The sequence below is a fragment of the Musa acuminata genome, chromosome BXJ1-11 (assembly GCF_036884655.1).
Source record: "Musa acuminata AAA Group cultivar baxijiao chromosome BXJ1-11, Cavendish_Baxijiao_AAA, whole genome shotgun sequence".
Taxonomy (NCBI): Eukaryota; Viridiplantae; Streptophyta; class Magnoliopsida; order Zingiberales; family Musaceae; genus Musa; species Musa acuminata.
In genome coordinates, this window is record NC_088337.1 from 30,036,242 (window position 1) to 30,051,081 (window position 14,840).

The window sequence follows — 14,840 nt, forward strand, 5'->3', positions numbered from 1 at the left end:
TTGATCTTTCTCAGACGATGGGACTTAAACGTTTGCCGGCCATGCAAATTAACTGAGTTGTACATTTCCAAAGGCTCATCCGATCCAGTTCTAAAAGCCAACGTATGCAAGGAAAAGCACCATCAGGCCAAGTAGCAACATGAAGCTGGAAGCTCTCGTTCACCACAACAACAGCACAATGCCATCATCAATTACAAGTTGCAGCAGTATCACTGCAAGCTTAAACAGATACAAGCAGCTCCAGATTCTTTTAGGACAGCAGTGAAGTCGATCTGTTGGTCGCAGCGTGTTAGTTACCGAAAGCTCTGAGATTTAATGGCCAGTTCTGCAGGCTTCATGGAGCTTTGATGCTTGATGACCCATATGAACACCACCATTCTGGCTCGTAACGATTAAGAGCAACCCTCGCGTTAAGTCAACGTCGACATTAGCGTTCCTTGGATCCAACTTTGAAGGTCAACCGCTGATGACCGAGGACGGGTTAAGGTTTTGACTGGAAAGTGTACTGTGTGGGGTACTTTGGTTTATCTCCAGCCTCAGGTTCAGATTCTACACTTGTACAGGTTGCTGGCTTTTGACTTTGATCCGGCATATATGAAGCTCCCTACAGTCACCTATAAGAAGGTAAATATATATCATGTAACGAATTAGTAACTAAGATTGAATTGAGAACAAGGTGAGGAGAAATATTGTCATCAACCCAAGATCTCATCTAGCAAAATCTTGCGAAATATAGTATTGACCGGCTTCATTTAGCAATGTGAGTTAAATATAGTAAAATTATACTGTTTGAACTCTGAGAATGTTGATTTGAGTGAGATATTAAGTCCTCCAAGCAACTGCAGTAGCAAGTCTTCTGAACATCTCCTTCCTGGAGAAAACATGGCAATGTGATGTTTTACAAGCTTGAAGCTGGACAAAGTAAATGCGATAAGGTTGTGCAATGACTTGAGATCATAAACCTTTTGAGCTGTCTGTCGACTGTGGAGGTGCAAAGGAGTCCTCGGTTCTCTTCGGCTCTCCTGAGGAGGTAAGGCATGACCTGCTCCACTGGCCCAAATGGCACGTACTTGCTCACTTGGAAACCAGCATTCCTGAGTCCATGTGTGAGCCCATCTGCCATTCCCATGAGCTGCGCAAACTGCAGTTTGTGGTCATCCCTTCCAATTCCCAATTCCATTGCCTTTTTTGCAGCAAGTTGTCCTGCAACAGATTCCATGGTAGATGATGATCCAGATTCTCAAACTAAGGCAAAGTAAGGCTTGACTTGATGATTACTGTACATCTACCGGATTGAACATTGTGGGTGGCAAGGACGACTGCACCGGATCTCCTGCTGACCTTTTCGAGCATGAAGGAAGAACAACTATTAAAGCAATCGTGCGTTTCTTGGATGCTCCGATGAACAGGCGACGGCGCGCCCAAGGATGATGCCAACTTGGTCTCTCTTGTCATATAAGCCCCTCTCACTAGCTTGATCCCCAAAGAAACCCCCTCTCGCTCCGCAGCTCGGACGGCGTTCACCATCCTCTCCTTGGAGTCCCTCAGGTAAGCCTGGATAGTTCCGAAGACGATAGGGTGGTCGCCATGATTGAATCGTACCGCTGCTGCATACGTGAAGTAATCAATCGCGGGCTGCACCGAGGTGTACTCTGCGTCGATCAGCAGCGGGATGTTGGCTTCTGTGCATCGTTCGCAGATCTTGGACAGCCTCTGCGAGGCCAATTGGAGGTCGCACTCTTCCATCTCAGTTAGAGGATCTGGCGCTGAACGTGTGAGGTAAAGGGGGCTGGAGTCGCAAAGAACAGGAATCGAATTGGTCTTCCATGGAAGTTGCAGAGTAGGGTCTTGTTGCTCCCACCTTAGCAGATCACTGACTCTCTCCAGCAACGAGATGGGGCAAATTGCTGTGATCTTTACGCATACACTTGCCTGATCGGAAAAAGTTTCATTAGATTCGTTTGGTTCTTCCTGAGGTGTATATGGCATAAAAATTATTTTCCAAATCTAACAAATCCAAGATTCTAGAAAGTCTAGATTCCTTCATAATGAATTGCTATGGAGATTCGATTCGATCCATCGAAGATACCACTGCTATCCCATACGTGGCATGCCAAGGTTCATCGATTACGAATCTGTTATTCGTGAAGCAAACTACTTACGGAGGAGGGCGGGAGCGACGACGCCATCTCGACCGTCCGCAGGAAGCCGGCAAGGTTGCGGGCGCAGGCTGCGCCGTCCTCGGCGTCCTCCATACCGTAGTCCAGGATCGAGCGCAGCCGCTGCTCCTCCCACATCCCCGTGACGGTGCGGCCCGCGTCCTCGAACCCCTCGCCGGCGCAGAAGTGGCGGTGCACCGTCGCCCTTGCGGCCCCGATGGCGGCGGCCCGGAGGAGCTTCCCCTCCGACGCCAAGGCGGCTCGCAGAACCGCGACGCCCACGTCGACAAGGGAGCCGGCGGCCATGGCGGATAGGTTAGCGAGGGAGTGGAGGAGGGAGGCGGTGGGGACGGAGGCGAAGAGGCGCTGGGTGTCGGAGAGGTCGATGACCGGGTTCGACGGAGCCTCCGGGAGCTTCTCGGTGAGGGAGGAGGCGGTGGAGAGAGATCGGGCAAGGAGGGATGCGGGGATTCTGGCACAAATGTTGGTAGCCATTGCCATTTGCGGGCGGCTTCTCAAGGTATGGTTTATGCTTTCTTGCGTAAGAATCGTGTTGAGCTTGAGAGTTCGATGCATTAATCTTCAGATATATAGAGAGACGACGGCCCAACTTGGGCGTTGGAAACTCCGTTACTCGCAGAGAAACGGGTCCCGTTATAGAAAGCTCTGCTGTAACTTTGGTTCCGTCCTAAAAATTCCACAGCTTATTATTCGGTAGAAGAAGAGGTGAATCCCGGTGGGCTCCACTGTTTTAGCTAATTAAAAGATGGTATTAGCCTTGTGTAACAATTAAATTGTGGCTCGATGTTTTGACCGTTCCATTTGACGGCGGAATCAGTTGATGGTGCCGAGATAAGAGTCGTAACTTAATCGGAGACCGGACCACCACGTTTGCGCGAGATACGCAGCGTTTCCCATCGACACGATTGGATGCCACGTCGCCATCCCCAGAAGATTCAAAGGTCGATTCGGTCCAGCAAGATAAGGGTTGACTCGCGGGACCGTTGGAATCTGCGTTGATAAGGATACATGCAGTGCGATGTCACCCAACGAAGCAGCGAACGCTTCCTCCGTCGTCCATGACAGGAGGAGCTCATTATGGTATGGCATCCTCCAGCAACGAAGGAAGGAAGGAAGTGCAGTATTATAGCGATTGAAGGCTGTGCATTCCCAAATAAATAATTTGACCATCACTTGAGATATGGAACAGCTCATATGCTACCAAAAAGTAAAGGATTACTCGATTATTACTGGCCAAGATTTAACGAAGGATGCTAAGGTGCAGCTTACGACTCACGTACCTGTTTAGGCTCGGACAGGAGGTATACAGAAAATAAAGGATCCCCTCAAATTCCTACTGAGAGTGAGATCATGCAATTCTCGGTTTCTTTTAATACGTGATCCTATATTTTTTTGTATAATTTAATTGATTTTTTTTATATAAAAAATAAAAATATTATACTAAATTATTTAACATTCATTAGATCAAACATATAAATAAAAGAGGAATAAATGAATGAACAAATAGCAAATCTTACCAAAACTGATATTTTTTTTAATAAATGAAGACAAAAAGGGAACAATCAACTGAACAGATGTTTTACTTGTTTTATTACATAATATTGTCCTGTTTATGTATGAAATATTGACCAAAAATAATGATAGTTGACCCATCTAAATCTTTTAGTTTATTTTTATTTTACTTCTTATGTGAAACTAATTAAGATATTATAATCACTATTTAGTGTTAAAAGATTAATATAGTCACAATATTGTAACATGCAACATAATTGTCATCATCATGATCCGATATGATGGGATATCATTTTATTTTATTTTATTGAGCTTGAACAATTGAGATAATACATTCATCAAACCGTATTATATTATATGAATTCAAATCTTATCTTTCAGGTTTGTGTCATATGAATTTATTTTGTCGGGACTTTGAATAATCTATAATCACGTGTAAAATGACTAAATTTGACACGTTAAACACTTTATAAAGGAAAATTTTATGGTATAAATAAGAAAGTGATAAAAAAATAAAGATTATATTCATTAAATCTTTATAAGTCAATCTAAGTTATTATCCATCTTCAATACGAGATTAAAACTAGAGAATTACAATCTCATCTATTTAAGATCAAACTAGAGAATTACAATCTCATCTATTTAAGATCTTGATATCACATTATAATCTTAACGATTAATCAAGTAGGGTGACTCTATTCAAGATCATGTAGGAATTTATTCTCGATCTCTAATCTGATCTACGAATCATTTTTTTTTTTTGTACATGAACTTGTCATAACTCGATCTAACTTATTGAATATGAATCAAACTAAAATATTATAATTTTTCTCACTTAGGGGTTCTCGTCAAGCTCTAATATAATAAAAAATTATACCCTAATATAATATATTTATTAATTTTAAGACTATTTATCATGACCCAATATGATGAGATAATTAATCTATTAATTTTATTATGTCTAATCTACTGATTCAAAATATTTAAACCTAAATTAATAATATTAATACACTCATGGAACCATCATAAATGAACCCAAATTCTTACCCACATCCAATATTAGATTAAATCTGAAGTATTACATTATGTCCATTGATAACTTGCTGAATGTGTCAGCTTGCCTCATAAATTGTTTAATCTTTCAAAACTGGTACGACCTACTCTTTTCTGGGCCATGAAAATTATCTCAGTTCTACATTTCCAAAGGCTTGTCCAATGCAATTATGACAGCCAACATAGGCCAAAAAAACCATCCCTGGAAGTAGCAACATGAAGCTGGAATCTCTTGTTTAACACGTTGACAGCACAATGTCATCATCAATTACAAGTTGCAGAGATGTCACTGCAAGCTTAAACATATATCCAACCCAGATTCTTTTGGTACAGCAGTGAAGTCGCAGAGCAACCGTTTCTCCGAGAAGCTTCAGAGGGATGATGAGACCTGTTGGTCGCAACATGCTACCAAAAGTTGTGAGATTTAATGGCCAGTTCTGCAGGTCTCATGGAGTGTTGCTACTTGATGACCCATAAGAACGCCACCATCTTGACTCGTGATGATCGAGAGTTATCCTTGCGTCAGGTCAATGTCGACATGAGCTTTTGATTGATTGGGAAGTGTTCCGTACAGGGCACTTTGGTTATCCCCAGCCTAAGGTTCTAATTCTTTACATGTTTCGTTGCTGCCTTTTGCCTTGTTCTTTGCCTTTTGATCCGGCAATAAATGAAGCTCCCTACGATCACCTATAAGAAGGCATATAGTATATTACAAATTAGCAACTAAGATTGAGAAAAGAACAGGGTGTGAAGAGAACTTGTCATCAAGACAAGATCTCATCTAGCAAAATCTTGTGAGGCGAGTGAGCAAAGACGTATATCTGTTGTTACTATAGTACAATTATACATGTTAAACACCCTAACCCTTGATTTGAGTGATGCTAAGTCGTCCAAGCAACTGCAGTGGCAAGTCTTCTGAAGATCTCCTTCCTGGAGAAAACATAGCGATGAAGATTGAAGCTGGAGAAAGTAAAAGTGACAAGGTTGTGCAATGGTTTGAGATCGTAAACCTTATGAGCTGTCTCTCGACTGTGGAGGTGCAAAGGAGTCCTCTGTTCTCCTCGGCTCTCCTGAGCAGGTATGGCATGACCTGCTCCACTGGCCCAAATGGCACGTACTTGCTCACCTGGAAACCCGCGTTCCTTAGTCCATATGTGAGTCCATCTGCCATCCCCATCAGCTGTGCGAATTGGAGTTTGCGATCAACCCTCCCAATTCCCAACTCCGTTGCTTTTTCTGCAGCTATTTGTCCTGCAACAGTTCCCACGGCGGATGATCACCCAGGCACTCAAAAGTAACACGGAGACCGAGTCTTGATGATCACAGCACACCTACCAGATCGAACGTTGTGGGTGGCAAGCACGACTGCACCGGATCCCCTCCTGACCTTTTCGAGCATGAAGGAAGCGCAACTGTTAAAGCAATGGTGTGTTTCTTGGATGCTCGGATGAATGGGCGACGGCGCGCCCAAGGATGATGCCAACTTGGTCTCTCTTGTTATATATGCACCTCTCACTAGTTTGACACCCAAAGAGACCCCCTCGCGCTCCGCAGCTTGCACGGCGTTCACCATCCTCTTCTTGGAGTCCCTCAGGTAAGCCTGGATCGTTCCGAAGACGATAGGGTAGTCGCCATGATTGAATTGCACCGCTGCTGCATACGTGAAGTAATCAATCGCGGGCTGCACCGAGGTGTACTCTGCGTCGATCAGCAGCGGGATGTTGGCTTCTGTGCATCGTTCGCAGATCTTGGACAGCCTCTGCGAGGCCAGTTGGAGGTCGCACTCTTCCATCTCAGTTAGAGGATCTGGCGCTGAACATGTGAGGTAAAGGGGGCTGGAGTCGCAGAGAACCGGAATCGAATTGGTCTTCCATGGAAGTTGCAGTGTCGGGTCTTGCTGCTCCCACCTCAGCAGATCGCTGACTCTCTCCAGCAACGAGATGGGGCAAATTGCTGTGATCTTTACGCATACACTTGCCTGATCAGAAAAGCTTTGTCAGCTTCATTTGTTCTTGGTGAGAAGAAGTAACAATTATTTTCTAATTATAACATATCTAAAATTCTATTAGTCTTAGATTCCTCCATTTTGGAAGGTCAATAAATTTAGTTGACCAATTCAAAGCAATTCCACCGTCTACCCTGTTCTTCTTGCCAGACTATTTGCATGACTGCATCTGATTGATTTCTAATCTCAACTTCAAATCTTCATAGGTGACGAAAATGAAGTTGAAACCACAACCTCTCTATCATTTCACTCTCCTATGCCACTCACAAGAAACTAGAGCGATTCCCGAATCAAGTCACGTTTTCCGTGACGCGTTTCTCATGAATCATTGTAATGAACCATGGAGATTCGATTCTATCGATCGAAGAAACCACTGCTATCGCACTCGTTGCATTTCAAGGTTCGTCAATTACGAATCACTTAATCGTGAAATAAACTACTTACGGAGGAGGGCGGGAGCGACGACGCCATCTCGACCGTCCGCAGGAATCCGGCGAGGTTGCGGTCGCAAGCTGCGCTGTCCTCAGCGTCCTCCATCCCGTAGTCCAGGATCGAGCGCAGCCCCTGCTCCTCCCACATCTCCGTGACGGCGCGGCCCGCGTCCTCGAACCCCTCGCCGGCGCAGAAGTGGCGATGCACCGTCGCCCGTGCCACCCCGATGGCGGCGGCCCGGAGGATCTGCACCTCCGATGCCAAGGCGGCCCGCAAAGCCGCGACGCCCACGTCGACAAGCGGGCCGGCGGCCATGGCCGAGAGGTTGGCGAGAGAGTGGAGGAGGGAGGCGGTGGGGACGGAGGCGAAGAGGCGCTGGGTGTCGGAGAGGTCGATGGCCAGGGGTGCCGGCGACGGAGCCTTCGGGAGCTTCTCGGCGAGGGAGGACGCGGAGGAGAGAGATCGGGCGACGAGGGACGGGGACATTCTGGCGGGGATTTTGGTAGCCATCGCCATTTGCGGGCGGCTTCTCGGGGTTTGCTATATGCTATCTTGCGTAAGAATCGCAATGAGATTGAGAGTTCGATGCGTTATTCTTCAGATATATAGAAAGATGACGGCCCAACTTGGGCGTTAGAAACTCCGTTACTTGGATAGGAACGGGTCCCGTCCCGTTATAGAATGCTCTGCTGTAACCTTAATCCCTCCCCAAAAAAACGCTTATCGCGTACCCCTTCTTCTCCCAGCTTATTATTAGATAGAAGAGCGAAGAAGAGGTGGATCCCGGTGGGCTCCGTTCTTTCGCCCAATTAAAAGACGCTACGAGTGTTGTGTTACAATGAACGGGTGGCTGCTTCTTTCGACCGTTCCATGTTGTGTCAGCGATATAGGTTCATGACGCCGAGATATCAAGTCGTAAGTTAAATCGGGGGCCTAACCATCTGGTTCGTGAAAGACACGAAGCGGATCTCATCCACATGATTCGATGCTACGTCACCGCTCGGTCTGTTACCGGCGAAGATTCGACGGAAGCACACTTGGGCTCGGACACGTAAACAGGAGAAGGAAGGAAAACCGGGATTCCCTCTAATTCCTACTGAAAATTAGATCAGACAATTCTTGTAACTTTTTTTTTCTGCAGTCGTCCGTAATTTTAAAGCCGTTGAAAATTCGCCAAACCCATTTGTTGAGGGTTAAAAGTCCAAAGAAGAAAGCCTTGTTATGGATGATTAGTTCTAGAGATCAAATCTCTTACATGGCTCATCGTAGTTGAAGTTACTTAGTGACTGAAGAAACAAATAAAAATTTCTTAGCATAATAATAACTTGTTTACATGAAAAAATGAATAAAGGATTATGTCAAGCTGTAACTGCCATCAACAGTTAACCGATCAAAGCAAACATCATCATCACTGGAAGTAGCAACAGGAAGATTGAAAGTCCATTTCAGCACATTTGACAGCACAAAGCCATGATCAATTACAAGTTGCAGCATGACAAAGAAGCACAACATGTCATTGCAAGCTTAAACAGATATCCAACCTGGATTCTTTTAGTACAGCAGTGAAGTCACAGAGCAAGCATCTCTCCAAGAAGCATCAGAGGGGTGATAAGATCCGTTGGACTGCAGCATGTTCACATAAGCCGAGAGATTTAATGGACAAATAATGCGAGTTCTGCAGGTCTCATCGAGTGTTGCAACTTGATGACCGATACAAGCACCACCATTTTGACTCGGAAACAGCTAGAGAGCTACCCCCGCGTCAAGTCAATATCAACATGAGCATTCCTTGTATCCAAGGGCCTCAAACCAGGCCAACTGCCCATGACCAAGGAAGGGTTAAGATTTTGATTCGGGAGTGCACTGTATGGGGTACTTTGATTATCCCCAACCTCAAGTTCTGACTCCGCACATGTTTCGTTGCTGGCTTTTGCTTTGTTCTTTGCCTTTGATCCAGCATAAATGAAGCTTCCTACAATCACCTACAAGAAGGTATATATGAAGGACAACAAATAAGTAATTAAGATTGAAATGAAAACAAGGTTTCGATAAAAAGAAGCACAGTACTAGAGTTGGACTGCAAAAGTATGCGTGTAACAGCAAGATTTGACAAAAACCTTCCCATTTTATTCTCTCCATAGAAAAGAAGCAATTCTAGAAGTCAAAGTAGGGTATATAATCAATTAAAATATGAATCCAAGTAACAGTAACAGTACCTCATAATACTTAAACAAAGAAATGCATAGGAACTGCTAAATAGGAGAGTTTTGATTACCACCACGAACACACATGGAGGCACACCACCAACATTTGAGGATGTCATTTCAGGTCTAAAAGCAGTTACCTGTACAGGGGTTGCAGCTATAAGCTGCCCTGCTACGCCACCACCAATTACCCGACCATCAGGGCTAGAGAGAGAGATGCTCAATCCTCCAGTTCTGCTATGAGATCCACCATTGTTGGTCAGCATGTATGAACCAGACAAGCAGAGTATTTCAAAACGGCCCTGACCAAGTTCAAAACTCAGCATAAGTTAAACATGGGACACCAGGGAGATCCTGAGATCAACCACATAGTTGAAGTTACCTGGTTACGAGGCTAACAAAACCTAAACTCATCATGTTCATATTGCAAGGCAAAAGTATGCACTTGTGTGAAGCAAAGAGAATAAAACAAACTTAAAAAAAAAAAAATGCAAATTTTGAGATATTATAGAAAGAAACTTCATTAACCTCCAAAACCTCCAAATGGTGAACAATCCAAGATCTCATCCGGCAAAATTTTGTGAAGCTAGTGAGCAAGACAACATGCTAGATACATAAGTGTACAATTAGAGTTTCAACATACTTCATTTACTAGAAAAATATCACATGTTGATTATAGTACAATTATACAACTTAAATTCACCAATGCTTGATTGCTCCACTGTGCTATTTGTCTTGCACTATTCTTCAGTGGCAATGAAGAATTAACATCATAGAGGAGGAAGCAGTATAAAGGACAGGTGAGTTGAGAAATTAGTGGTAGACACACAATTATTATATGTACAAGTTGCCAGTTTCAATCATCTAAGAATCTTGAACCTGAAAAAAAAAATACAGTAATCTGTAATTAGAATTTTCATCTAGAAAACCTTGGAAAATTTTAGAGGACACAAGTGCCATTTATGTTCTGAATCAGTTGTTTTTCCTTTCAGCAATCGGGCATTGAATAATTCAAACTAGAGGGAGATGTAGTCATATCAGCCTTCAGAGTATCAAATCATGAAGCTAGGTCTCTAAGTAATACTTAACTTTTGGTGCTTCAGCTTGCAAACAATAATTAATGAGATAGGCTCTATCGTATGACATAGGGAAAAATTTTGGGAGAAAAAATGATTGTTAGTAATTCAAGTCAGAAGAGTTTCTTATGAACAAACAAAGTGATACTAAAACTTTTAACAAGCATCTATATGATAATGGTCAAGTTAATCTGAACTCTCATCATGTAAAATTTTAGAGCAGAAACTGTTTTCCTCCAGATTCATGAAGAAAAATCAAAACTTAATGCTGATGGCTCATCACCTGTATCACCCCTCCATATCATTCAAAAACTGAATATTCACTACTTAATAAATTGACAAACTGCAGCACTTTTCATCAGTCCAAGGACTCCAAGCATATCCACTATCAAATAATTTAAACATTTTTAATTTCAACAACAATATATATACAATACCAATATTTTTGACAACACCTGTAAGATGCATCATTCAACTTGGGCGGTTACAGTGTTTGGAAATATACTCTCATGTAATACATAATCAACTGAAAATGCTCAATGAAAAAATAATTAAAGATGTTCTGAACCTCAAAAGTGACTGTGCCCCCAGAAGTTGCAGATTGCCTAAGGGTCACAGCAGACACAGCACCATTTGCTGAGAGAATACAGACAGCCCTTGGTCCCTGCTGTGAAAATGATAAAATCTTTGCGGCAATGTCCTGCACATAAAATAAAGTATGAATACCATCAGTATGTACCACAACATCTGTGAAAGACTTTTTAAACTTTCCACATGGAAAACATGCAAGGTCAACAAAAATTTCCAGAAAGGACATTGGGAATGACAAATGTATGATGCTTTCAAGCAGTATAGTTACAAATGAAGTATACTTAACAATTATTGATTGAAACAAAATAATCCAGTATGTAAATAAAAATAAAGAATGTAGCATATAATTTGGATAATTAACAACAGTCCCATACAGTTTCTTAATTGCGAATTGCAACTTGGATCTAAATTACAAGTCACTACAACTTTCTTAATAGATAAGAGCTTTACAGAAAAGGGATGTGAAACACAATGGCACCACATCAATGACCATGTCTGTAAAGCATGGAAAAACCAAATCACCGATGAATATACAAGAGAAACAAGCAGATACGATAATGCTTCAACATAAGTCAAGTTATATCTACAGAGCTTAATACTTAATGCCAACCACAGTGGCAACTAAAATACAGAACTTCCTGGGAAAAATAAAAATGGCACAATTGTGGCTTGTTTCAACATTATTTACTAAAAGAATTTCACCTAAAACATAAGCAATTTTACAACCATATTCATCTTTTAACAGGAATTTAAGAAATACTAACAATGTTCCTCTTGATTCAAGCAAGTTTCAGACAAGCAAAATGATGGAAATTTCTGTGATCTTGGGAATTAATTAATATGCAATGTCATAACCTTAGATACAAATTGCAGTTCGATGCCACTTAATGACCCTCAAGTTGAAGGATTTGGTTCATTAATGAGTATCTGAATTGTCTTTGAAACACACACACACACACACAAAAAGAATGCGCTCACAGTTATGAAACTCTGATATCTGGGCACAATCATTTGAGTTTCACAATACACACAACAGTAAAGACCGTGCAAACTTAATAACATCTGAGTGATGACATAACTCATACTGTTATCCAGAAAGAATATTTTCCTTCAGCATGCCACCCCAAAAAGATTATCAATGACATGAGAGCTATTGAAACAGGACATATTAAAACCCATTATATTAAAAACAATAGAACTCACACCTCTCCTTCTGCAATTGTTATGATATGTGGAGTGAAGCCAGATCCGGCTGAACCAGCAAACCATTCACCTGTTGAAAGACAGTTGACAAAGAAGCTTTCACACACTATTTTGGCAGTTTATGTGGGAATCAAGAGGAAGCAATTAAAAGTAAACTGAAACCAAATAAGCAAAAGTAGAAAATAGTTAGAGCCAAGAAGCTCACAATATTCTTGTAATGTGTTGAACCTTTAATATGATTATGGTTATTTAAACTTCAATTTTTCATACAGTTCTCACGGCACATAAATAATAGAGCATTCACTCAAGTTACAGCAAAGAACTATTACAATATTCTCGACCTTATCCACCATAACCAATTGGATCATGAAAGAGAAAGGGAAGGAACAACTACCTTTTTTAAGTCGAGACAACATAGTTATCTTCCTATTGTCAGATAAAGCCCCTCTATTTAAATAATCTATCTTTCAAAGAGGCTAAAAATATAAGGCAAAGCTGTTGGCCATCGTTTCTTTCTGAAATAAAGATTCTCATAGATACTAGTACTGGTCGTATAGCATGAATATCCACCACCTCATTGCTCAAATTGAAACGATTTCATGTCCATATCAGACAACGCAGCCTTGCATCTTCCGGCTATTTAACAAAGAGGAATCAGATGGAAGAAAAAAAAGGGAGTATCTTTCACAGAGGAGAGCCAAAAGAGAGATCTTTAACCCACCCAGTGATGCTAATTGTTGCTTCCTCCCAGTGCCGGGTGGCCGCCCCCTCCGCTTCTGCGTAGGAGCGCCCGACCCCGACGCCATCACTGTCCCTGGAGGAGCCGCGGACGAGGAAACAGGCGAGAGAGCCAAAGCTACACTCCCATCCGGCCCATACTTTCTTGGCCTGCCCCTCTTCCTCTTCGCCGGTTCCACCTGGCTCCCTCCTTCGCCCAGATCGCCGCCACCGCCGTCGTGTGACGAGACCGCTGGTGGAGACTCCACCTGAAACGTTGCCGTACCAAGGCCAGAGGACGGCACGGCCAGACTCGTGCCAGGGTTCAGCATCGACCGGATCCCGGGCTGTGCCGCCCCATGCAGCCCAGGCTGCGAACCAGCACCCGGACCTGGAATTCCTCTATGCGCCATGTAATACGAGGATGGGCCGGACATCGCCATGGCATCTCTCCCGTCCATGCAGGAGCTGTTCCTCCCTCCCTGAAGACTGTCAGCACGAAAACTCTACCCGAATCAACCAAGATCCGAACTTTAGGGTTCGGATCGCGACCAGAAGTCCCAAACTCGATACCTAGCTGAACGAGCCGAGAGCAGATGGAGAAAATCCGGGTGCCATTTCCGCTTTATTCAACCAGCAAAAATCCACCTCTATCCTACGATTTACCCCTCCTCGTCTCTTCTTCAATGCAAAAAAAACGTGAACAGCGCTGCAGAGAAAGCGCGAGTTTCGAAAGCTTCCTTTTCCCGGAAGAATGGCGAGAACCAAGGCTCGGCGCGGATTGGTGGAACGATCTAGACAAGGAAACGCTGAAGTTAAAGCTCAGAACCGCTTCCCCAGAAACCCGAGCTCCCTCTTTCTCTCCCTCTCTCTATCTCTGATCCTTCTCCTCCTCTTCGCTCATTGCAGAGAGAAAGTTACCAGCGACACAAGGAAAAGCAGAAGACGGAGATTAGAGTCGTAACCGAGGGAGAGTAATCAACACGGCAGGCGGTCTCCGGAAAGAAGAAAGGAAGAAAAAGCTCGTATTTTTATTTCTGGCTAATTCTGGGGTCTGAGGGAGCCGAGAGAGAGAGAGAGCGAGAGAGAGAGAGAGAGTGTGTGTGTGTGAACGCGTACGGTGGATACGGTGATGATCGGATAAATACAAAACCTGCTTTATTTCTATCCCCCCCAAAATAAAAAATAAAAAGAATAAACAGAAAGTAAGCGATATTATCCAAAGGAACGAACTCAGATACTTGCTGCAAGCGCTGGGACAGCACACTCCCCTCCGAAAGGGACCCACCGCCTTCTGACTTATCCGAGGGCGAGAACAACTGCGGACCCACCTTGGCGGTATCAAATGCGTGGAAGAGTTTATGCGGAGCTCAAATCGATTGTCCAAGTCTCTGGTTTCACGAATCGCGAGGCAAATAGAGGGCGCTGATTGAATTCTACCACGGAGGCTTCTGTGGGCTCGTTTCGTCGGGAAGTCATGAACTCAACAAACTACCCGCAAAGGCTCATGTGGGTCCGATTTCAAATCCAATCACTAGGCAGGTGGTGTGACGGGGAACGGATCAAAGAGTAGGAAACGTATCCGCTCTCGGGAAGTTGGATTCCGGGTCGAGCTGATGCGGGAACGGCGGCGAGGCCTTCGCCAACGTCGATGGCGAGGTCACCCGAGCAGTCCGATCCGGGGGGGACGGAGATGGACGCGCGACACGCGCTCCACGTTTGGAGCGGCCGCAGAGAGGTTTAAATGGGGGCGTCGGGACCCCTGCGTCCCGCGCTGCCTGCAACTGGGGCGGTGAGCGTGGCGCAGCTTTTCCAGCAGAACATGACGCGGGCATCCTCGGAATTCGTGTGCTCGGCCTCACCAACT

At 43.9% G+C, this 14,840-nt stretch overlaps 3 protein-coding genes across 4 annotated transcripts; all 3 read right to left on the bottom strand.

Moving 5' to 3' along the window:
* Window positions 1-785: 785 nt before the first annotated feature.
* Window positions 786-2,690, bottom strand: LOC135597591 (proline dehydrogenase 1, mitochondrial-like). The gene is made up of 3 exons (XM_065090755.1): window positions 2,163-2,690; window positions 1,290-1,932; window positions 786-1,203 (listed from the first exon to the last, which is right to left on the bottom strand). The coding sequence occupies exons 1-3, from the start codon at window positions 2,658-2,660 to the stop codon at window positions 899-901; spliced, it is 1,446 nt and encodes a 481-aa protein (XP_064946827.1). The 5' UTR covers window positions 2,661-2,690; the 3' UTR covers window positions 786-898.
* A 2,272-nt stretch (window positions 2,691-4,962) lies between these two features.
* On the bottom strand, window positions 4,963-7,740 carry LOC103972029 (proline dehydrogenase 1, mitochondrial-like). 2 transcript variants are annotated; one of them, XM_009386221.3, is made up of 5 exons: window positions 7,195-7,740; window positions 6,081-6,723; window positions 5,756-5,996; window positions 5,610-5,675; window positions 4,963-5,432 (listed from the first exon to the last, which is right to left on the bottom strand). In XM_009386221.3, exons 1-4 carry the CDS (start codon window positions 7,696-7,698, stop codon window positions 5,627-5,629), a joined length of 1,437 nt encoding a protein of 478 aa, XP_009384496.2. In that variant the 5' UTR covers window positions 7,699-7,740; the 3' UTR covers window positions 4,963-5,432; window positions 5,610-5,626. The 2 variants fall into 2 exon arrangements, with proteins under 2 accessions (XP_009384496.2, XP_064944786.1); XM_065088714.1 differs by having other exon boundaries at window positions 5,593-5,675.
* Window positions 7,741-8,594: 854 nt separating this feature from the next.
* Window positions 8,595-14,135, bottom strand: LOC103972030 (AT-hook motif nuclear-localized protein 9). Its single transcript, XM_009386223.3, has 5 exons — window positions 12,978-14,135; window positions 12,259-12,326; window positions 11,031-11,162; window positions 9,527-9,688; window positions 8,595-9,164 (listed from the first exon to the last, which is right to left on the bottom strand). The coding sequence occupies exons 1-5, from the start codon at window positions 13,432-13,434 to the stop codon at window positions 8,934-8,936; spliced, it is 1,050 nt and encodes a 349-aa protein (XP_009384498.2). The 5' UTR covers window positions 13,435-14,135; the 3' UTR covers window positions 8,595-8,933.
* Window positions 14,136-14,840: the final 705 nt, after the last annotated feature.

Bases quoted from the DNA above. Each gene is read 5' to 3' on its own strand.
- LOC135597591 (XM_065090755.1), bottom strand. From the start codon at position 2,660: ATGGCAATGGCTACCAACATTTGTGCCAGAATCCCCGCATCCCTCCTT. The intron at 1,933-2,162 runs GTAAGTAGTTTG...TTTTCCGATCAG, and splicing joins CGTCGCTCCCGCCCTCCTCC to GCAAGTGTATGCGTAAAGAT. The intron at 1,204-1,289 runs GTAGATGTACAG...AATCTGTTGCAG, and splicing joins CACCCACAATGTTCAATCCG to GACAACTTGCTGCAAAAAAG.
- LOC103972029 (XM_009386221.3), bottom strand. From the start codon at position 7,698: ATGGCGATGGCTACCAAAATCCCCGCCAGAATGTCCCCGTCCCTCGTC. The intron at 6,724-7,194 runs GTAAGTAGTTTA...TTTTCTGATCAG, and splicing joins CGTCGCTCCCGCCCTCCTCC to GCAAGTGTATGCGTAAAGAT. The intron at 5,676-5,755 runs GTTTACGATCTC...TGTTTTCTCCAG, and splicing joins GTCGAGAGACAGCTCATAAG to GAAGGAGATCTTCAGAAGAC.
- LOC103972030 (XM_009386223.3), bottom strand. From the start codon at position 13,434: ATGGACGGGAGAGATGCCATGGCGATGTCCGGCCCATCCTCGTATTAC. The intron at 9,689-11,030 runs GTTCAGAACATC...GAACTTGGTCAG, and splicing joins GGGGCACAGTCACTTTTGAG to GGCCGTTTTGAAATACTCTG. The intron at 9,165-9,526 runs GTAACTGCTTTT...ACCTTCTTGTAG, and splicing joins TAGCTGCAACCCCTGTACAG to GTGATTGTAGGAAGCTTCAT.